Raw genomic sequence first — 24,082 nt, 5'->3', positions numbered from 1 at the left:
TTTGTTTTACCACTAGAAACTACATTTAATGCAATGGAATACATAGCTTTGTGTGGGGAGGCATACACACACACACACACCTGCTTGTGGGTTTTCATATATGTTCCCCCCTTATTTTTTTACATTTGCATAACTTTGTTTTATTTTACTGCTTGCATGTGTGTTGTGTTTCCTAGTGTGTGTGTGTGTGTGTGTGTTTGTTGTAAATGTATTTATAATACTTTCGCGACACCGGTTCGCTTCGGTGTTTTATTTTTGTGTGTGTGTGTGTTTGCGTTATTTTGTTACTGTTCTATACCTCTGCTTTATACTCCCGCGCCTTGCTTATGCTCCAATAATACTACACATTCAACAATATGGATTTACTTAGCCACTAAAACACGTTTGACAGGAGATAGAACTCGGAAGGTTAGGAGGATTTGTTTTGTGGTAACGATTCGAAAGTTGAAGAACATTCATGAGCCGTAGTTTGCTTTTTTGTAACATCTGACTCTTGCTAGCTTCGATTCGGAAAGCGATGGAGTAAATGTTGGGGAGTTTTGTTTTTTTTTCCATTACATTAACATTAGCTTTTTTTGTTGGGGAAAATCTAAAAAAAATCATTGGGAAAGATTTTTCTTTTCTCGTTAAACAAAAGAGATTTAAGTCAAAAACAGAGCCGTTTTAACGATTGAAAACGTGTTTTCTCCACCGAATCGTTTGTTTGTTTGAACATGTTTGATAAATGTAGCTAGGCACAGGTTAGTTATAGGTTATTCGTTTGCCTCGCTCTCGCCAGCGCTTCTCACCATCTACGTTTACAACTTAATGTTCAACTTTTGGATAAAACAATGCGATCCCTCTCGTTCCTGTGGGGGTGTTTATATTGCTTTTTTTGTTGTTCTTCTAATGTTCCTAACACGCCGAAATCGAAATAGTGTGCTCGGTAGCTCGGTACTTACGTTGCTAATTCGTGAACGTTTCTCCCTACAGTAAGAGCTACAGGTTTTAAATTTTGAATTTCCTTCTATCTAGTGTTGCATAGCTGGCGGATGGGGTACCGCTGAGAAGGGACCGCCATGTGAAACGTCCCGAGATGCAAGATCAGAAAGGAGAAGAATGTCGTGAGCAGATATGTGAATGACTTTGTGCGCTTTACGATATGATACAGACGCGTTGGGGATAGTGTTGGTGAAGAAGCCGGTAGTCGTCCTCGGGACGTTTCCTTGCGGGGTTCGGGCTGGGAAAAACCTTCCTGTGTATACTTAAATTCGATAACATTTGGAGCTAAGTAACGCCGATAACAGAACTCGAGAGATTGAGTAATCTACATTTAACGTACCTAGTGTCCCTTCCAAATCTCCGTGGTACGGTCTACTATAATACATGAGCACTCATGCACGAGTCTCACACGCACAGAGTATACTAATCTGATCTGATCGAACTCTGACCCCGTAGATACGCCCGCCGATGAGTCTCGCTTCTTCGGTTTTTCTAGCATACATGTTTTGCTTTTTATTTCTCTCTCGTGACGTCCAATTTTTCGTGTGTTCAACACGCCATCAAACACCATCCTGATGTACTTAAAAAACTAGCATTAATTGTGTTGATTAGTGTGAGTCCCGGGGAAACCGACTAACCGTCGGAGGAGCCGTGCAGCTCCACCGTACGGAAAATGGCACCCGGTTTTAATATATACAAACAAATTTAGATCGCTTTCTCGTTTCATTCTCATTGCAGTTCTGCGTTGAGTACTACCTGATAGGACTCTTCTCTTGATCGACCCTCGATCGCTAAGAAGCTTACAGCGCATCGATACAGTGAACAGGCGACAAATAATGCTCGCAACTTATAGTACGGTATGTTGCAGTGTTTAATCCAGATATTTTAAGAACACAAGATATTCCATCCGATATATGTATCTCCGCCATACCTCATACACTGCAGACATTGATTGGATAGCGCTAGGAAATGAAAATACTTTCTTGCAAGATACTGTTTCGATAAAGCATACTCTGTTCAATAAGCGAAGGGTTTGTCCTCTTGCAGCTTGCCAGTCTTACAGGATAAAGTTTATCGTTTTGCCGTAATGTGTCCGCCTGTTGTCGCTCGCCTAAAACTCGCTTCGGTACAATTGCATTCGTTTACGATCAAGGCTATACACGCTGATCGGTCTGATATGATTGTGATATTGATAATTGTCATAAATATATGTGCCTCAGACTAATCGGAGAACGCACGATGTAAAGCAGATGACATCGGTGTATAATACATCCAAATTCTCTAATCGACTTTGTGTGTGTGTGTGTGTGTGGGTGCTGTTCAGCTGGCAAGGATAATAAAATGTACACATGTGCCTGATGCGCGTGTATGCAGTTAAATATGAATACGTTAATACATCTTGCTGAAGGCGTGGCACGGCCTCCGTCAGGTGATGCCCCTTCGCCGCTAGGTTGTGTAAATGTTATACCGTAGTAGTTACGCGTGAGTAAGATAGTAGTTTCCTTGTTTCGCTTTCCCGTTTTACATGTTACAGAGCAGTTCGGGTTGTGGCGTGTGTGAGGGTGCACACATTGCCACATCCTTGTTGCATCCTTTTATCCGGTGCGAACGAACTGTAAACTAGTTTAATTGATACCATTAGAGACTTTCGGCCAGAGGTAGGATTGTTTCGTAGATAGAACACACCACACCGACAACATGGCAAGGTTCTGGAGTATCCCGACCATATAGCCGAGCGGTCTGTACCATCTTCCATCTACCTATCCTCGTAGACCGTAACGCAACGCAACAATGTATTTGTTCATTGATGAGTGTACTTTTAACGCGATGTACAGGAGAAAGAAAATATATTGTACAACATTTCGTACGTGCGATAGAGTAGGTAGAGTACTGGATAGTGACTGCGAGAGTGAGAGAGAGAGAGAGGGAAAAAATAGTAGCGTAGAGTGCTTAGTGTCCTTAATCTAGATAGCTTACGCGCCTAGTATATATCGAGAGACTGTGTCGAATCCCGTATGTCCCTCCTGGGCTTTTGCGCGCTCTCTCTCTCTCGGTCGAGAAGGCTCGGACCACTCGGACGCGAAAAGCCACATTTGAATTGAGGTGACGTGGGATCGCTTAAATCTACGATGGATATAATAACTCTTCCACTATATAATATCACTTTTTGGTAAATTCAGGCGAGCATGAAGCTCTGATATGTGTCGTTACCTTGGTTGTGTCTTACGTTAGTGAAAATGGTTGAACTGAAGTGGTTTGTAAACAACTCAAGTGTTCCCGGAGCGACGAGCGCGCTAGCCATTCCATGCCGCGCAGGGTCTGGGAAGTTCGTCTCCTTGCACCCGAATAGAACGTTACGCTTGGGTTTGATATGTCTACGATATTGATGCAATTCGAACGAACCTCCCGGCATGATCCCGGCGACATGAACTGACCGACGAGCGTCAACCCCCCCCAGGAACGGTTCCCTTATGCTAGATTTCTAGATTTTAGCCGTCAGTTCGTCCGTCGTTTGTCAGCAGCAGCTTGATACCTTGCCCTAGTAGTCCTTTGTCAGCCACCCGGATGTGACCTCATTTTTTGAGTTCTCTAACTAGAGCCTCTCTAACGTAGTAAGCGAAGCATAACAACAGTTAACCCAGTCGATAGCACTAGAAGGCGCAGATGATCGCCGACCGGTGTGCTACGATCAAGCGTTCCGAAGAAATCGTAGACAGTGTTACTTTAGAAGCCTTGCCGGAAAGGATTCGACACCCGGGATTGAGATGGGGCCTGTTGTTGCTGCTGCTGTTGCTGCTGCTGCTGCTGCTGTCCGGAAGATTCCCCGTGTCGGAAAGGATTGGCAACCTGCTGGGGTTGCTGTGGAAGATGTCGTGGGGCTTGCTGCTGCTGCTGCTGATAGACGCTGCCTCCCTGCTCCTGATATCCGGGCTGGTAGTTTTGATAGCCACCCTGCTGTTGCTGCTGATAGCTACCGTTCTGCGAGTACCCTTGGTCGATGTTGGTCTCCTGCTGATAGTTCCCATCATCCGTTTGCCGTCCATACTCCAGATGGTTCTTGTACTCCTCGCCAACCATCTGCTGATCGTGCATGGTGTACGTCTGGTATTCCTTCGTCGGTGGATCACCCATCAGTACGTTAGCTTCGTTTTCAAAGTGCTTAAAGTCGTAGATATTGCGCAGGTACGACATGACCGGAGCGTACAACAGGTTCGAGAACGCTATTAGGAAGTTGAGCGCGGTGAAGCCGATCGCTTCCACCACACCGCCGGCAATGATCGGACCCACAGCGTACGCCAGCGAGTACGAGATGTCGGCGATGGCGTAGATACTGCCGTACACTGACACGTACCGTATGTCCACCAGGTAGCCCAGCGTGGGTAGCAGTGCCGTGTCGATTAGCGCAATGCCGAAACAGATTCCACAAATCGGAATCATCAGCATGATGTAGGACGAACTGAACGGAATGATGAAACAGCAGAGTCCTTCCAGTGCGAGCCCTCCGGCGGCCATTAGCCACTGCTTTTCCGGATACTGCTTCGCCATCTTGACGGTGATGATCACACCGAACACGTGCGGGAAGAAAGCCGGCAACCACACCATACCGATCTTCCAGTTGTCCGTCGTCAAATTGTCCTCCATCCAGAGCGATATGGTTGGTTCGAGGAAGGCGAGCGCCACGTTAGACATCATCAGTGCACCGGCACAGACGGCAATGTACGGATCCATCAGCAGCTTCCAGATCGGTACGGACGGTGGTTTCACTTCATGCCGATCTGCCAGCTGCTCCTTGATCGGTTTCATCACCAGCAGCAGCATGAACCCGTCCATCAGTGAGATTAGCGCGAGAATAACGAACGGTACCTCCTTCCCGGCAAACTGGTACAAAGCACCACCGAACGGGGGCGCCACTAGACAACCGAAGCTAATGAAGGCCAGTGCAATGCCGAGCGCTTTGGTACGTTCGGATTCCTCCGTAAACCGGTCGGCAATCATGGCCAGCCCGGAAGTGTCGGCAAAGGCCGATCCAACGCCCTGCAGCGAGCGGGCAAAGAACAGCATACTGTAGCTGCGCCCGCAGGCAAACACCATCGTGGAGAGGAACATGATGATGAGGCCCACCATCATGGGCAGATCGTACCCGATCCGATCGATGAGTGCGCCCGAGAACGGATTCACCATCAGCTGCACGATGGCTTTCGAGGCAAACAGAATGCCGGTGGCCGAATCCTGCCCGTGGTGGGCATGTGTGTGCGGTGTGAAGACGGTGGTGGGGGCGCTCATGTTGTACGGTTCCTCCGGCCCCCAGGTCCCGATGTACCGAAGGTAGTCCGGTATGATCGGCACGATCACCATGTACAGCATGTTGTCCAGCAGCAGTGCGATGGACACGATCACGAGAATCAGCTTGCGCTGCGACTGTGGTTCCTTCACTTTGGTCCAGAAGATCTCCTTCACCTCGCTCGGCTCGAGATTAATTACGGGTAGCGGCGCCATGGTTGCTGCTTCTGCTTACGGTCGCTCCGCTTGCTCGAAGTAGTGTACTGTCGAAGGTTTGGACCTGGGCTGCTTGCGGTCTGCCTACGACGAACTTCTGCTCTCCGACGTCTCTGATGGTATCCCCCCCCCTCAGCCTGTTCGATTCTAGTAACTTGTGTGTGGGTGTGTGTGATTGTGTGTCTTAGGCACTGCTGATCGATGTCAGCTTCAAACGGACAGCTGCTTGGTTGAGCTGATGTAGATCACACACCTGCTGGAGCATGTCGCGTGTGATGAGGGTGCCTTATTTCGTACTGACCTTATCTAGATCATACTGGGCAATTGGAGATTAGATCTCACTGTACACCACTCTATCCCTTTATCCGTCTCATTCACACACCTACACACCAACGCGGCCACACACACGCACGCATACAACAAGCGCAGGGGATTGGTTAAGAAGACGACGGGTGGCTTAAGACGCGGGGGGATACAGTCGATGTCCAAGATGGCGGCAACCTTGAGAACACAGAAACAATATTTTAATCGTTTTGTTTGGATTGGTTTGGTTTAAAGGGAGTCGAGATTTAGCTTGCATTGCGGTTTGGAGTAGAAGTAGTAGTAGCAGGGAATCTGTCTGTTCTGTTGTGGATGTGCGCAAGGAAGCGGACAAAAGATGAAGAACTGAACAGAAGCAAAAAGGGAGTAACGAAACAAAGGATGGTGCGTTGTCTCAGGACTCTCTGGGTGTGTCGTCAAATGTCCCCATATGCCCAACAGCAGTTGGCAAAAACTGACTGACAGCTCGGAACACTCAGTCTCATGTGGACGACAGGCAAGGTTTGAAACACGAAACTCTTGCAAGCAAAAACTGACACGCAATCGATTTTTGTTTTGGGGAAACGGAAGCAAGAAAGAAGGAAAACCGAAGAAACAACAAACAAAACCAATAGAAACGGAAACAACAAATCAACATACACACACGCGAAGAAATAGATGCTTCGTACCATCGCTGTAGTTTCGACGACCGCTTGAAGGTTTTTTTTTGTGTCGGTGAAGTCATGTGCGCACCACCACACAAATTAGGCTAACACTGGTGAGAAGTGTGGCACGTTATAGTTTATTTTTTTTCGGGTCTGATCAAAATGTTGTTTCTGTGCTTCTCAAGGATGCGCCGCGAAGAGTCGGATCTTGCGGAAGTCTTCCTATCTTGTAAAACATCTAGGCTTCGGTACTGTGCTTTGACGCCACGCTAATGGTTACGCTAATGAAATTACTTCAGCTGTTCAGGAACTTTGGGACCACTTTGGTTTGGAGAATGGGGCAGTTTTGTGTGTACGTGTGTGTGTGTGTGAGTGGCCAAGACCTAGCCAGGCACACCGATGGCAGACCGGATGGTTGGACCGGGGTAGCGTAATTAGAAGAAGACGATGCTAAGTGATGGTAATGATTTGACAATCAACCCATTACAAGCGCGTGGCGGCGCGGCAAATTAGCTGGCCGAAACGGTCAGCTACCTTACGGTGGCCACGTCGTTGGCCGCGTAACCTCAATCGATCGAGAAACATGATGGTTGAAGTACAAACAGAGGTAATCGAAAAACAAAAACACACAAAACTTTACTTCAAAAAAATGATGCATACGGGAAGGCAACAGATACCGGAAATGATAAAGAAAACAAAACTGCGTAATCAAAATCGTAAAGGACGTTTGAGGTAGGAAATAGTAAAGAAAGGGAGAATGTGAAAAATGATTGCAAACGTAGGTAAAGCACAATTAATGAAGGTGAAGATGTTTAACAGAAAACTGTCATGAGAAACTAAAAAACCCCAAAACGAATATCTTCAAGAATGCTCCTAGTGTTTCAGAGCTACCCCGTCTTCAAGGATGTCGTTTTCACGGAGCATCTAAGTTCAATAACAGATCTTTAAATCATAACCTCTAATTAGCCAACACCGAATCGTCCCAAAACAAAAAACTACCACAACGCCTCGAAGACCTTCAAGCTCATAGATTGATGTGTCCTTCCTCATAGATTGATGTGACAAATGTGTCCTTCCTCAATCAACTGATCGGTTGAAAATTGGCTTCTGCTAGAAGATGGCCCGCCACCATCGAGGACAACCTCGAAGGTTGTCCGATTGATTGGCTTCATTACGGGCCCGGATGGTGCGCCGCACTGGTTTCGGCTCCCTTTTACGGGCCGACTCATCGTCCACACCCGCATGCGGCCAAATAATTGATTACCATCAAATATCGTCTCAATCACGAAATCTAATTTGAAATTTCCCCTCATTATTCATTATCGTACCCTCTGTTCGCCTGTTCGGTGGAAACTCCACGTGTTCCGACAAAGGTCGGCTGTTTCCGATTCGGAACCACCATCCGAGCATCAGCATAATGCTGCAAGCAAAGCCTATCATTGTTTCCGGCTTTCGGTATTGTGATTTTTTTTTTCGGTTGCGTTACACACATCCCAACGTTCGCTTCGAGTTTGAAAATAAAGTCACACAGCCTGAAGATTTTTTACAATTTTCCAGCATCTCCGAGCAACCCTCCGAGATGCCGAGTTCTTGTCACCCTCGGTCGGAAGTAGCAAAATACGCCCAACCATCGTTCTTCTTCGCTATTGACAAAACACACATAATGACTTTATGCCCTATTGCTACGTCCGCTCGCTGTATGTGTTCGTTTTTCACCACCCCAGTCTTTGTGACAGCGCTATTATTCGCGCTATTCCCTTGTGGGACAAATCGGGCCGGAACGAGGAAAACTGTATTTTATTTGTACCGGCAGCAACGCTCGGGAGATGGTGAGAGCGTACCAGCCAGCCAGTGCACGGTGTTTGCTGTGGCAAATGTTTGCTTTTTATCTCGTCTTCGTTTCGTGTTAAGGGATAATGACAACTTCAGCAGGATCAGACCATCATCATACGCTGCTGCTCAGTAGGAAAAACTCTGTCCCACGGAGGGTTCGCATACTCCGTTGGGATATTGTCCGTACCAGAAAGTGCACTTAAGCTGTCGGGTTCGGAAACAAAACAGAGTAGTAGCATTTCAAAAACAGAAGCACAAATCAAATTCTAAACAGTGTACATGAAATTCGCAATTCTAAAATTTCTCTAACTATTGTTCCAGGTACCAGGAGTGCTGGTGCCTGCGCTGCCACCGTTCCAGGAATGATGCTATTCTCAATCAATCTGGGTCAGATTCCTCAAATTCTCGGAAAGATTCAGCTCAGGATGCATATTAGCATCACCTCCGACAAGAATTTCTGGGTTTGAACTTCAACACGCCCAACCAAGCGTTCACAAGCCGGAATGCGATGAATGTGGATTGGAATGTTTTATTCATAGACTCCGTCGTGACTAATAATAAAGTTAGCCGCTCCCGTACAGTGGCAGCACGGAAGCTAGGGGTTATCCTTATCCCGATACGCAACATCCAACCGAGGGTGTATCTGGTGAGCCTTTCTCCAGCGTACAGGATGACTGCCACATCCGGTTGGAAGTTTTCCCCTGTTGTTGGGCGTAGGCAAAAACCCACCATATCTCCCTTCTACATCTTCATCTCTTCTAACTCTTCGGAAAGCGTTCCCCACCCCACCCCACGTTAGCTCATTAAATCATTTGCCATGTAACCATCATTGACTACACGTTTTGGGCAAACAGTAAATTAGCCGTTTTGTTCTTACACACACACACACACAGACTTTCACGCAGTATTCTTCGGGCGAGAAATTGGACACGCTCGTAAAGATGGGACGATTGATGCCTATTGGTGAAGGACAGACGGTAACATCGAAAATCTTGCTTGCTTGCAGTTTCGACACATTGCACGGTGGCGGATATCGATCGTGGCATTAGTGGCGAAAACGGTTATCGGCGCTCGACTTGTGGACAGTTGTGGGCAGGATTACGACACGGTTTTTGGACGTGACCACTAATCCTCGGTTGCCTCAGTGCAGCGTCGGCAAATTCTTGGGGAGGTGTGATTAATTGGAAATTTCGACACCTAATACAAATGGTTCTTGGAGACTAGCCGTTCCACTATTAGCACCCGAGACAGGTAGACATTTTTCTTGCAAGAAAAAAAAAGATTGTAAGGTTTCCCGAACCCTTGTCGATACTTCACCCATCCAGAGTCCAAGCTCACCGTTGGCATTAGACACTGTTGAAGCAATTGCTACAAGTGGCATATTATTGGCGCCTTCCATAATCCTTCCATGCTTCACCAGCTATTGTTGTACTGTTCAACAATAAAAAATAAGCTTTCCGGATGTGCCCTCGCGTTCGCCTATTCTTGTCGATCGAAATGAGCAGCAATTTCCACTTTGTCGCTTGTTTTTTTTTTTTGTTATTTTCCCTAACAATTGCCGACCAGGAACTAGGGGTTGCTCAATTGCCGGCTCAATTTTCAGTTTCACTCGGTTTGGATTTTGTGCTCCCACACTACTACAAGTACCGGTGCAAACTCATTCATCAGACTTTGTGCAAAACCCCCGGTGCAGGGTTTAAGTGTGGCCAGAGACCTTCCAGAGCTGGGTGCGTGATTGCGCGGCAGTATCTGGTTTCCCGTGCCTTAAAAAGGGAACAGGCCTGTTTGATCTCTGACAGCGGTGACGTCCTCCACGGCCGACTTCTCGAGTGGTACGGATGGTACTTCAGATGTTTTATTGTCGTGTTTTCTCCCCCTTCCGGTCTAGAGGGAGTTCTCTCTGTGTGTGTGTACGCTCTCCAGAACCCAGTCGCGACGCTACTGGTTACGAATGGCAAACAAAACCTGACAACCCGGGGCAACATCCTGCACCGGAAGCGAAACGGTACGGCTCGAGTGGGAGTGATTCTAGAGAAAATATTTGCTCAGAATTAAACCCATGTTGGGATTGTACGGCGGTTTGTCGCTACCTGCTAGGAAGGAGGGAAAGGTTTTGCGCGGTGGTGGTTTAATCCAATTGCAAGTTGGGATGCTCGACCATGGTGACGGGAACGTGACCCCGGGAATGGCACGCATCGGGCTTTTTGTAAAGGTGCGCCTAGTGTTTGTAGAATTTGTCCTCGCACGTAGCAGAGCAAACCGATCGATATGGCAGGTTTCGTGGGGCGTTCCTTGCTAGCCCGAAGGTGGCGGTAACGCTGGACCCAATTAGGATAATGAGCGTGGTACGGAAATAAAGCGGCACGTAGTCTTAACCGTAAAGGGGGAGAACTTGTAGCAACGGAGCAAGTTGTATAAATATCCGATTCCTACCCACAGAACGGGCGATGTTTGGGTTGGGCTGTACGTCAACTTTAAAGGGAAGCGTTGGATTTACATTTAAATGTTCGTGTGTATTGGAAATATATAAAGGTTGTTGGAGAATATAATGATCGCAGCGTAGTCGTTAAAGACGTTGATGTTTGAAGATAGCTCAAACAGTTCTAGCGAGGGAAAAATCGATTCCGGGGATATTCTGGAAAAGTAAGCTCACGTACTTCTCTCTCTAACATCTAACCCAGTCCCTCCACAGAAAATCCGTCTTGAACGATCCAACCTTCCAACAGCTAGAACTCCTGGTTAGACTCTATCTTGAATGGTCCGTGGAAGGAAGACTTTGTGTATTAACAGGAATAAACGTGCCCACCTCTTACCAACATTGCGTGCGTGCACTAGCGTCATTAAGGATGTGAATGAAAAACAGCTAACCCACAACACTCGACGTCGAAACATTGTGCCCGTGTTCTGTGTCGGTGTCGGGCTGTTTGGGGTGTATTTTATTTTCTTGCACCCGATGTGTATTACGTAAAACTAGCTGCTGCTGCTGCTTCTTCCATTCGACCATTAGCTGTTTTTCTTGCTACAGTTTAACCTTCGATTAGGTGCATGGTTATAGTACACTGCTCGAGTGCTTAATGATCCAGAGTGAGCTAGTGAGAGGCGTAGAACGATGACGTTGCTTCGCTCGCCGTCGTCATTAATCGCCAGTCACGAGTGGCGTGTTGAGTGGGCTTCAAATTGATTCATCGATTGGGGTAGAGAACAAAAACAAAAAAAAAATGATGAGAAAAATGCACTAGCGATCCGGACCAGGTCGAATGCACTTAGGTACAACTTATTGTAGTAGTTGTACGTTCAAAGTATTGTCCTTAGCACTAAACAATAAATGTCAAATGCACGCTATTGCAACCCCGAGCTCTAGAAGTTGAGGTCGAACGATAACTTTAGCATTTCCGATATCCGGAAGTCTTTCTAAGGCTCTTCACTTCAGGAAAGTGGTATGGTTCTTATTATAAACCTGCCGTTTGAATGGTTGAAAACGATTTTATTCCTTTTCGTTGGACACGCAACACGAGTTCCCGGTGCCTGCCCAAGCCATACAAAAAGGTACACCATCCTAGGTGGTGGAAAAATCGATTGCAATCTTCCGGCAAACGAGCGAACAAAAACACACATACATCGCTGATGGAAAAACCTTACCGAAACCATCCACGAAAAACGTTTCCCCTGATCAGTATCCCGAGAGGGCCCGTAGGCCGTTTGCTACACTTTCGCCCCCCTGTCTGTCTGTTCTACCTGTTTCGGGCCAGGGTGCCTGGGTTCGCCGACCGCGGGAGGGAAGTTATGGTTGTGAATTATTTAACAACATTCGTGTGAATATTTTATGAGCAAAACATAAGGTAAATACACGGCTTGGAAATAAGCCCCTTGCCAGTGCCGGGACTGACGAGCACGAGACTTTATTGAGCGAACAGTTTACGCCACCGGGTTGGAATGAACGGTGGATTTTTCCACCCCAGCGTGGAAAACTCAACCCTCCTGGTTTTTCTTTCTTTGAACGCCCGGGCTTTTCGGTACGTTTGAAGGCGTCAGAAGGAACGGGATGGTAGTCCCGGCTTGTCCCGTTTTCGTCCACTCTCCTGACGACCTTTTCCATCGAAACCGAAGTACCGGTGGATCTCCCCCGGGGGTACGTTTTCCAATTCAAGTGCGCCCGGAATGTATAAAATTGTAATACAATTTCCATCTGTACAATTGTGAGTGACACGGCTCACGTACTCGAAGGGCTCGAGCAAAACCGAGCCAGCCCTAGAAGGGTCTTGCCTAAGGATGGCTGCCTGCTCTAGCCGAAACGACGAAAAAACGAGCGTCGATTATTTTGGACTATGAGAGGAGGGGTGTTGGTGGGGTAAGGGGGGTTGAGGTTATAATTTTCTTTTTTTTCTGTTATTTCCTTCTTATTCGTCAACCCTCCCGATCTCTGTTTGTGAGTGGGAGATTCGTTTGCTAGTCGCCGGTGAAGAACTGGTCCGAATGAATGACGAGCCAGGCGCTCGTCAGGTGAGTGCCAAAGGGCGAGGATTTTCAGTGATGGAAGGAAAATTGATAAATTTCCTGCAGGAAGGACAATCCAAATACTGAGGAAATTGCCAGTCGGTGGTTCAAATGCAGATGGGCTAGAACAAGATTTTAGTAAAGTAGTCTTAAATCTTCTAGAAATCTCCAGTTTGAATTTTTGATTATACAAATTAAACTCTTTTTTTACTATAATAATATTGTAAGGGAAACCTCAACTTCAAACTATTTTAATAAGAGCCTTTAACCTTTACAAACCGTTTTGAACCAGCTTTTTATCTTAAATTGCCTTTTCTTGTGTACAATTAAGCACCTCTTATACTCAGCACACGATTTGCTTTTCAAACACCAGCCTCTCTTATTAAATTAAAAGAACGAAACATGGAAAAAGTTCCACAAAAGCGTAGCTAATGTAACACATTTATCACAATCGGACGAAAAAGTGTCCACGATGAAGTAAATAAATTAGGTGCCCCAACGACCTGTCCTTCACCGGTACAAGGAGTATCACAATTATTACTTCATATTCCATTTTCTCTTCAGTGTGAAAATTGTTCTCCCGATGTCTCACACTGTTAGCGCGAACGTGAAAAGAAAAATTGTTTTTTCCTCGCACACCAAATACCACAATTGACACTTCGTATCGCCGTTTGGCTAAGGTTCGTCGCTTCGGAAAGCCTGGATCATCCCTGCCCATTTGCGAGACCATTATCTTCCACCCGGGTTAGAATTATGATTGCTGTTATGTGACATCGACCAACCAGAATTTGCTACGCTCATGGTTTGCTTTAAAAGGACGTGTTGAGGGCTGCCGTGAAAGTGAACTCCTGCAAACGCAGCTCAGTCCATTATCAAAACCGCCGGTAGGATGGTTTGCCATCTGGTACAGTTTCCACACACAAACTTTCCACGCTTAGCAGCACTTACGAGTATCGATCGCAGAGGTGGGATCATACACACGCACCGGAATAGATAAGCTGTACACACACCGAAACAGGGAGGAAACAGTTATGGGTAAACTTGTAAAACATCCCCAGTTGTTTAGATAAGGCATCCGGGCTAATACAATCATAATAATACCACACCAAGAGCGAGATGGGCGATAATGCTGTGATGCTGCCCAATTCCCAAAAATGCTTCGCCCTACAATTCCTGGAGGGTTGTAGCAGTACTGAGGAAAGCGTAACAGGAACGTTTTCCTCGTAGTAAATGGGAGTTGAATAAAGGTTTGTACTGAGGAAAATGTTGTTCCACCATCATCGCCGTCCTTTGCGCCACGCACGGCGAGCTGGGTGTGATAAACGCAAGACGAATTGTGATGTCAAAACAAAGTATAATAAAGGAATTATAATGATGAAATATCGCATCACGGGGCCGCCTCCGCTTCATTGTCTTTGGCGAGGGCGCAAGTTAATGCCGTGCCCATGGTAACCATCGTTCCATTATTCGACAGGGAAAAGTTGTCCCGTAGCTTCGGGGCAGTTTTCCTGCTCTCTCACCCTTCCCACCCGGCGTCACCGCTATCACCGAACCGATGCCAAAACTACGTGAAATGAGTTTTTCCCCGAGGGTGTTCGAAGATGCGCCTTTTCGGTTTGGTGAGGATTTTCCTAGCGTATTCGCCCGGATTTAAAATAACAACATCGATAAAACCGACCGGTGATGGTAAGGAATGAGACGTAGGTTTGTGTTTCAGGTTCTCGGTTTTTCCTATAACGTGAGGGAAATACAGCGATTGGCCCTAATCATTGTCACTGGTGGTGGGATGGTTGTGTTTGCATACCGCATTCTCTGTCCCGCTTGGAAGTGAGTTAAGCCGAGACCGAGACGAAAGTTGAGCCTACCGATACTTGGAACGGTTCTTTAACGGTTTTTTTGTTTGTTTGATCTAAGAGGGTGAAACAGTTATCGGTAAGCTCTTGGCTAGGCGCTTGATCTTCGGCCGAATAGGCTTAGACAGTGTGGTCGTGTTGGGATTTTACATTCGCTATGGTAAATTATCGTTTGATAGGGCAGAACAATCGAACGACGTAACAAGATGTTGAAGTTTGAAGCCGATTGAAGTGGCGCAATTGATAGATGGGAGGGCTTGACTTGGAAACATGGACAGCATTTTTGATTAGCAACAGTTTGAGAGATGGTAAGGCATTGGATTTAGTGTAATTAAAAAAAGGATTATTTTAACAATTAATCGCAAAATCGATCACATTTGAAAAATGTTCAGTTCATTTCAGAAGAATATTTAAATAAGGCTGAGTCTGCTTCTTGGCTTAAGAGTCGCCTAGGACATATTTTAACCACTAATTTGGCTATTCAGTTCTTTTAATTTGAATGAGATCAATAAATAGGTAAAATTACTGAACCAGTGCTCAAAAAATATATAGAATAGGGTACTAGCACCAGATAGAGTTCAGTTCTCAGTTCTTGACGAACTTTTATAATTAAGATCTCTGCAGTACGTTAACATATTACACGATATGTCCAGCAGTGGAGGGTTCAAAGGTGGCTGGTCAAGGAACCTCATTCAAGAATCTCGTCCAAGTAACCTCTTCAACCAAGAACCTTAGTCTACGAAGCCTTAATACGCTTCTGAGGTCCAGTTTAGACACCTTGGCAATGTCCAACAACTATGTGAATATTGAGTGACGCTTCGGTGAAAGTTTCAAACATTATTACACAGAATAATACAGAGAACATTATCCCGGACCAATTAAGACCAATAATACATAGGTCTAAATTTAAAAGAGGTTTTGGCCTGTCAATCCTTGCTTCCTTGACTTAGTTTATGCATAGACGAGATTCGACTCTCGATTTTATCTTTTAAAGACCGACTTCCAACAAGCATTGTAACAATTTAATGTACAACATATTGATAAAAACTGACGATAAAGGAACATCACATATTTATTAGACTTTAATGCAAAAGGTCCTGGCAGCATTGAGGGTTAAACGTTCTGCTGGTTCAATATATTTGTACAACTATTTTGTAAGATACTATCGACCAAGTCATATTTCACTGTCAACGCTGCTAAAAACGATAACTGAAGTTGACTAATCGTAATTCATTACTCCTTCAGCTTATCGATAAAATAAACACGTAGCTTATGGAAGAGACTTTCAAAATAAGAACAACCGTGGAAAAAAAGTGTGTCAAAGGTTGTATAACACCTCTTCAAATTAATATCTGAGAAAAAACCTACTATGTGGTGTGGTTTTTCTTCGTCGATTCGTGACACGCCATCACACCCTTACTAATTTGTGGGCCAGGTGAATTATTATGCAATCATCTCACGCAGCTTCAAACTCATCAGGAGCTCACCGTGTCTGCACTGAATTTTTATTTTCCATGAAAAACTCAAGTCACGATTGAATTACTATGCCAAGAAAAGTAATACTACATGGTTTACCTTCAATTACTACTTCACGTAACACGTCCAATTGGAGTAGCTCCATCTCGGATAGCAAATTACACGGCAATCGGGACGGCGTTAAAAAAGGAGTACGGATCTAAGTATGGGAAAATGGTTCTGAGAAGCGAGTCAGGTGTATTTTCCAACCATCCGTTGGAAAAAAAAACGTTTAAAGTGAACAGTGGAAAGGGAAAACGTGAGGGACACTGGATGGATTGTAACATTCGTGAAAAACACACACCTGCACCAATACAACCACTGCTAGAAGAGCGAAGAGAGAGAGAGAGGGAGAGAATATTTCTTTCTTCACTTCTTCCTCTCTCTCCGCGTTTCCCCTCTCCCACACCAACACAAACACACGTTTGTGCTCATTTTTTGATTAAGAATATCCTTTCCCTTGCATAGGTATGTGTGGGCCGCTCGGAAGTACAAACACAGGTGCAAATGTGGGGGCGCTCGGGCAAAGCTTTCAGCACGAGAATGAGAATGAGAGCTTTCGTTTGCGTGTGGCCGCCATTTTGTTTGTGAAAATTTGCACTCTGTACAACAGTGCGTTACGTTTTGGGGTAAGGAAAATTTCATCACAAGAACTAAACCATCAATTTTCCTATTAAAATTATCAACCTCAAGGAAGAAAACCACAACGATATAATTGGGGGCGAACAAATCGCTTTGACAGGGGTTTTTGTTTGGCTGATGAACGTGAATTTTGCTTCTCAAAGATCGAACGCAAGACATTCAACCGAGATTTTCTAAAGGATGGTTTTAATCGAATTAACAGAACCCACATCTCCCGTTGGTGCTGCGACCGTGGCAAAAGGATGCGGTGCGAAGGCAATATTACATTAAGACAAGTTCCCGACACGGCGTTCGGCCGAGCGCAAAATGTCGTGGCCTGGTGGCAAATGTAATTACGTAATTGTTTCTCGTTGTTTTCTCGATTGCTCGGTGTCGCTCTATGGAAAACCCTCGTTTTGGACCGTTTAGTCCTTCATGCTTTCTTCCATCCTTTCCGCACAAAGGTGATTGTAGAAATCAAATTGAAATTAAAATCAAACTATAATTATAAACCAAACAAAAGCGAGAGGACCGCAGGAACATGATATCAGGGGGTGGTAAGGCTTTGTATAAGGATTTTCAATGCTCCAAGATTCTCCCGAAGGAATTAAGGACATGAAGGATATCAAAAAATGTTTGATGGTGGTGGAGGTTTTTTTTGCTTTTGCTGGACGCTTCTGCAGTCCCGTGCACCTACCTGTGTCGGGGATCGATACGCTGGTCAGCCGGTTCGAAAGGAATCCACGGATGTTGGTGACCACCTTCTGGGGCGAGCCGGTGGCCCCGAACAGCGAGCTGCCTAGTTTGGAGAGCAGGGCGTTCGATTGTTCGCCCGCTGGTGCAGCGCCACTGTCGCCGGATGACGCCACGGTCACTTGCTTAGCGTCGGCCTGTGTGTTGGAGTTGAACTGCTGCCGTTGCTGCTTCCGCTCACTTTACAGCCACTGTACAGCAAGACGAGAGCGCCTGTTTGCTGATACTTTCTTCAGGAAATTGCAAACACAATCACACACACACATGCACACACGCACTCACAACCGTGACCCAACCCAGCTTTTGCTTTGCAATGGTCAAGGAAGCCACACTGATCCCTGGTTCGAACTGCTGCAATCGGTCTGACTAATCGGATTTTTTTTCCTCTGATTGAATCCCCCCACTCAGCCTGCGAGGACACCGCCACACACTATTTCTCTGCAGGGGTTTTTTTTGCCGATTCCGAAATTTTTGGAAGGAAAAAGAAAAATGAAGATTAAGATGAGTACTAGATCAAAATGGACTAAAATGGAAAATCGATTTGACGTTTAAACAATCTTTTTGACAGTTGCTAAGGATGGCTAGATGTTTGTGTTGTTATTCTAAAAAAATATTCAATTCACTTTTTTTGTTCGATTTTCTTTTCACATTTTTTTACACAATTTCCATTTTGTTTCACTTTTCCCACCCAGAAGCACTTGTAACCCTTGAAGTTTTTTTTTGAGTTAACAGAATACACCTGTCCTTATAAAATTATGTACACAAACACGGAACGCTAGCTAGGATGCTTTCACTGGTGTCAATTAAACAATTTGATCCTCTTTTCCCCCTCCCCTTCCAATTACTACCCCCCTCCTCCAGTAGAAACATCCTTAGCCAGAAAAAAAGTCTCCAGAAAAAAAATAACTCAAACAACACCGTAATACAGACCACCACCGCGTTCGATCTGGTCCTCAGCGAACGTTAGTACATTCTAGCCATGTGCCAGCGGTTCTGGTGCCAGCGAACCCCCAAAAATGTAGCAACGAACGAAATTCACCACATCTACCCATACACATGCAAAACAGCAGCTCGCGTGAGAGAGTTTGCGAGCGAGAGAGAGAGAGAGAGGGAGCGCCCGATGTTCTAAGCGAAATCACTGTGTATCCTTGCGTGTGCAGGTATGCGTGTGGTGCTCCCAGGACCCATCACGTCCATACTCATGCTCACTCTCGGGCAGCCGTTTTACGGCGTATCCTTGCAGCAGCTAAGTGCGCAGGTCCTTTCGCACCGTTTTTTTTCTGTTTCTTCCTCGGTTAGCTTTCTCGTTAGCCGGTCGCAGCGGTGATTGGTCCGACTGGATCGAATGACGTCACACGGTGCCTGCGTATCGACAAACCCACCTAAATGGGGCCACATTCCTTCACATACACCGTCATCTACAAAAGGGACGCACGGACGGGTATCCTGGATGGATGGCGAGAAGCATCGGAAGAACACTTGAGATACTAAACACTTTTAAGGCTGGCTTTCGTTAGCTTGCATGAGTGAACCAAGGAATTGTCCAACGTAGAGTGAGCTCCACCATATAGATGGGGATTCTTTTTTTCTGATTGCAGTAAAACACTACAAAATGACTACCAAATGGTGTAAACGATTATATTTTGCAGAGGATAGAAAAAAAATTATTAAACAGTGTTCCTTCAACACGTTACACACAAAGATGAGTACAATAAATAAAGCCATCCAAGGTCTCTGTCATGGATTATTCCCTGGTGGGGCTTAAACAAAATTAAGAAAAAGAAGTGAGGATCCCTTTCTAGAGATATATTGAAGGTTCGAGATACGGTTCAAGCCGCGGGCTCAATCCATCCAGTTGCGCTAGTACCCGCTCTGGACCATCGTCACCTTGATCCTAGCGCCTGCTCCTTTCAAGTGTATCGATCCATGTGGGATGATGCTTAAGGGATCCCACCGTAGGGCCATCCTCGAGTTTGTTTCATTTCGATTATTTTTTTGAGTTGAAAAGGTTTTAAAACTGCTCACAAAAAACCCCTTTTACTTGCACAGGATGAATCCATAGATCAGGAAGTAAAAGCACGTTCAGGCGCTAGTTAAATGAACCCAATCAAATGTTAACCCGTTCGTAACGACATCAGAAACTTCTTCGGGAAAAGAAGACACTTTTTTCCTTTGGCAGATTGTACTCTCAGCTTATGCGAAGCAGAAAAATGGCGATATAAAGAAAGGGAAAATGGTTTCAACTTTGTCACTCTGTTTGGGCCGCTTTGTCACTGATTTGTTCAGAAGCAAGCTGCTTTTGTTTTACTTCCAAGCCAAGCAGGGGCAAAACTTTGTATCTCGTTTGCGTGACAGAGTGGAAATTGCAGAACAAAATTAGCAGAGTGGGCGATTTTTTCCAATTTATTTCTGTTAATTGGAAACTATCTTTAGTATTCTGAGAGGACTGAGGACAAGAGAATTCTTTATACTCTTTAGAAATGTTCTAGACCAAAGTTTAACCAGCATTACATAATCCGTTTCGATGCTAATTCCCTGCAAGGCACAGCACAAAGGCTGAAAGAACCAGGAACTGTTCCATGCACTCAAGGAAGCTTCCTTTTCCCCTCCCCATACACGCACTTATCTTCTCGCACATTTATATCCCATCAGCTGGAGGGCATCAAGTGGCCTTCAAGTGATGCACATTTGCCCGATGCACTCTCAGAAGCGTCGGTTGTGCCGCGAACCAAAACGTACCAGAAACGTGCTACGCTGCACAACCCTTTTAATCTTTGACGAATGGTAATCCTGTGGTGCCTTCTCTAGTGAGATTCTTTCCCATTCTGGCTGAAGGACGAGCAAAGTTTATCCTTTTTTTGTTGTTGTTGCTGTATGGCTTTAGTGCTTTCAAAGCCTATTAAAACTTTGTCCTTAACCCTAAATGGAAAAGGTTATTTAAAGGAGGGGGTGCTTTTTGGAGCACAAAAAAAGGAAAGGATTCCTTCCAAGAATCGATAGAAACGTACAATCCGTTGGTGGTAAAGCAGGTTGAGAAAACTAGTCACGTCCAGGGTTGGAATTGGATGATTAACGGTAAGGTATACGGCGGTTCGGAAATAGATAGATCGCTTCATTCGTCATGATACGATGATGATTTTTGTCTGTTTTGGGAGCGAGCCAAGAGTTTGAAATGGCTACCAAAGATAAAATTTGCTGGTTAAGATAAATATTCTAGCTGCTTCTCGAATGGGCAACCATTTTTGTGGGTAATTTTGTAGCAAAATACAATATTCCGGCCTTCCCAGAACTGGTTAAAACTTAACAGAAAAAATTTAAAGTTAATTGCAAAAAATCAGCTTATGGAGCAACTTTTCCATGAGTTATTAGAAGCCATCATAAAACAGAATAGGTTAAGCATAAAAAAAACTTGCCCTATTCCCCAAGTGAGTGGCTGGCAGCCGAAAAACGTCAGAAAGTTTATCAAATATTTATAAAGGGTCTCTCCGACAAAATATTCTAGCTAACCCTCGCTTATAAGGCTCTGCTGCAGTGCCTCGTTGAATCACTTGATTTATTTTCAAATCTGAAGCCAGTAACTCCTACGTTCAACATGTTTGCTGGTTGAAATTGAAGCGTATTATGATGGCGTAACACGGCCCCGACTGTGTACATCCTCACCTGTGCGAGGTGCTTATCGCAGGCCAGAACGCACAGCCCAAAAATAGACTTTCCGGCCAACCGGTAGAACATAAACACGGCAACGAATTTCCCTCGCAGAGTGGCGCCCGCGGCGATTCTTCCCACGGAAATGTGGAACTGCGTCGGCGAACCGGACCGACTCGTGGGAGGCAGTCCGATCGATCGGTTTTGTGGCTTTGCTTCCAAATATATAACGCGCTGGGATTTTTTCGTCACCATTTGAGGTGAGCCGGGATTGGAGCTTTTTGGTGGGGGCACCAGACTTGCTAGGGCTTCGACGGATGGTCTGTCGTGCTTGAAGCCGATGGTTATTTATGCGTCACAGATACGTCACAATGATAGACAATTCGGTTCGCTATTTGATTCGAATAAGACCGAGCTCAGCTTTTCCAAACATCCAAAACTAGTGCGGATCAAGAACCCCTGAACATCAAGAGCCCAACAAACTCATGCCACGATCGTAAAGAAAATTTTCTTAGCGGAATCGGACACATGTAACATACCCCATGGAAATGGCTGGCAAAACTCTCTGGCCATAAATTGTTAAAAGTTTCTCAACCCACCCGAGAAAAGCCCTTTTCCTGTGCCGGAAAAAGTAACAGCAAAAAGAAAAAAAGCTCACAGTAAAAATTAAATTTTCCCTACTCGTTCGTAAGAACAAATTGTTTTTCTGGGGAAGAAAAATCCGAAAACTCCTTACGATCCGAGTACGATGATAAGAGATTTTCTTTGTTTTTCTTGCTAGTTTTTCCCCTTTTGTATCAACCCCTTTTTTATGCTTTAACCATTTTTTGTTCTACGCGAAGCAAATATCGAACGTTTGGCGGTCCAGTCGGCCATGATTTTCATTCATGCAGAGATGGTACAGGATTGCTTCGATATTCCTCCCTCCCCCCCCCCCCCCCCCCCTTGCGTAATCATGTATGAGGATGCTTGTAAGTGTGGGTTCATTACAGCTCCACCGTATCCTTAGTATCCTCAATACATGGACAATACTGGCTCGCTCGCCCGCTCTTACGCTAATCCTTCCGTATCCCGGCGAGCGTGTGGTGAGTTCTAGAGCTAGAACGGATTCATATTCACCACCAGAGTTCACCATGGTGTTTGTGAGCGAAAATATGACTTTTTGGAGCTCTCTCTCTCCAATATTGATTCCCCCCAGGGCATCACCATCACCACCACCACTACTACTACTACCATCATTCATGGGGAGGATGAGGTTGGCTTTTTTACGGTGAAACTGTGTTGGTGCCGTTTCTTAGCGCCGATAGGACAGCCTCGATTTAGCCTGTTCCGAATCCACTCGTACGGATTCCCGGACGCGGGCAAGACGATTTTTCTTACTTATGTAACGGAATTTCTGCTGTAAAACAAATACGCCTTGAAAAGGACCGCGACAAATAGGGGTTGTTACGCACACACACACACACACACACACACGTATGGAAAGGGAAAATTTCGTCAATGACTTTTCGTTGACCTCCATCGGGTGGCCACTTAATCCAATATCGAGCCACCAACACACAGCAAACCAGCAGCAACATCTTACACGTCAGTCACGTGTCCCATCATCATACGGGGATTTTCAACCATTCCATTCCATGCGTACGTGTGCGCTGGCGTGAGTGTAAGTGTGCTTCGGTGGAAATGTGTAGAAAGTGTAAAAGGAATCATTACTTGGCCCTTTTTTCTTTTGCTGCGGAGACTCAGAGAATCACCTCAGCACGCTTACTGCCCAGCCGACCCTACCCTAACGGAGGTGGAGTTCCAATGTTATTTGGACTTGCTGCTGCTGCCTTGCACAACCCATCACGACGGTACAGGGCATCGCCGGAAAAGGCGTGGCGTTATCCCTAGAGACCACCGTGGAAGACATCGCTGGGTAGAAAACAAAACTCTAGCAAGTGCAAGCAATCGATCGGAAAACTGTGATTCTCCTCGGGTTGGCGTTCTCATGCAGGATTCGCCGAAGACGCTACTATTAGATTTACATGATTGCACTCCAACTTGGCACAGATTTAGCTTTTTAGTCGTGAGATTCCAATCGCGACACAGTACACAGGTCGTTCAGTTTTATCGCGCCTCCAGGTTCGTATCGCATGTCATTCCCCGACCGCGCAGAGCATCATCCTCCATCGTGTTGTTTGCATGTTGATTGATGAACGCGAACGAGCGCCAGCCAGCGAGATACACATCTCGCGAGACACAGCAACAGACGGCCTGAGCCTTCTAATAGCATTTATAGCCGCTAAATCATATTACATTAGCAAATCGGCTGGCTCTGTAGCGGTTTGCCATTTACTTTCGGACTAGAGTGATTGGGGACCGGTCGAAACGAGACGGTCAATTGGACGAGGTCATTCGTATGCGGTTGGCTTACACCTCAACCATCCTTTTTTTCTGGGAGGCAGTGAAATGTGAGATTTGATTTGATCGGATCAAGCTCAAAACGGTCGGCTGCCCTTTTGCTGTGTGGCTGCAAGACCTTTTTTTTTTGGGGTGCAATTAGTACAATTGTTTGATCGCGTTTTGTGGGTGAGTGGTTGAGGTTGTCTGCAGTTGGCGAATGGAGATGAAGGTGGCCTAATTTCGTTTGGTAGTTCTTGTGGCAAGTTGACGAAATTATGGTTCAAACGTTTAGGACCTACCTTAACCTTACCTTTATGGAGCGATTTAATTCTCATCAGAAAATGGGACCCCATTCTAATCACGCCGATTCCTATCGTGTGGTGTCAGCTTTCCACTTCTAAGCGTGTCCCAAAAGCGTGTGTCGGTCATAATTCTGCTTCTTCAAGCTGGAGTTGGCTTTTGGGGGGATGATGGATCTTCCCAGTCAACTGACTCGTGACGGTGTTTTGTCGCTCGTCAAGGTGACGAAATGATGGCACA

At 45.6% G+C, this 24,082-nt stretch overlaps 1 protein-coding gene across 3 annotated transcripts in view; it reads right to left on the bottom strand.

The window, feature by feature from the left end:
- LOC118502852 (vesicular acetylcholine transporter-like) overlaps positions 1–18,544 on the bottom strand; it is a 35,138-nt gene extending 16,594 nt beyond the window's left edge. Inside the window, exons 1-3 of one of the 3 annotated variants that reach the window (XM_036035555.1) lie at positions 18,443–18,544; positions 17,457–17,950; positions 176–5,979 (exon numbers count right to left, since the gene is read on the bottom strand). In XM_036035555.1, the coding sequence (XP_035891448.1) occupies positions 3,706–5,478 (1,773 nt within the window). In that variant the 5' untranslated portion in view covers positions 5,479–5,979; positions 17,457–17,950; positions 18,443–18,544 and the 3' untranslated portion in view covers positions 176–3,705. Of the gene's footprint in view, positions 1–175; positions 5,980–17,456; positions 17,951–18,442 lie in introns of those variants that run through there. The other 2 variants (XM_036035556.1, XM_036035554.1) reach the window with 2 other exon arrangements.
- Positions 18,545–24,082: the final 5,538 nt, after the last annotated feature.

The sequence above is a fragment of the Anopheles stephensi genome, chromosome 2 (genome assembly GCF_013141755.1).
Source record: "Anopheles stephensi strain Indian chromosome 2, UCI_ANSTEP_V1.0, whole genome shotgun sequence".
Taxonomy (NCBI): domain Eukaryota; kingdom Metazoa; phylum Arthropoda; class Insecta; order Diptera; family Culicidae; genus Anopheles; species Anopheles stephensi.
The sequence above is the reverse complement of the archived record's forward strand: the minus strand, read 5'-3'. Positions and strand labels throughout refer to the sequence as shown.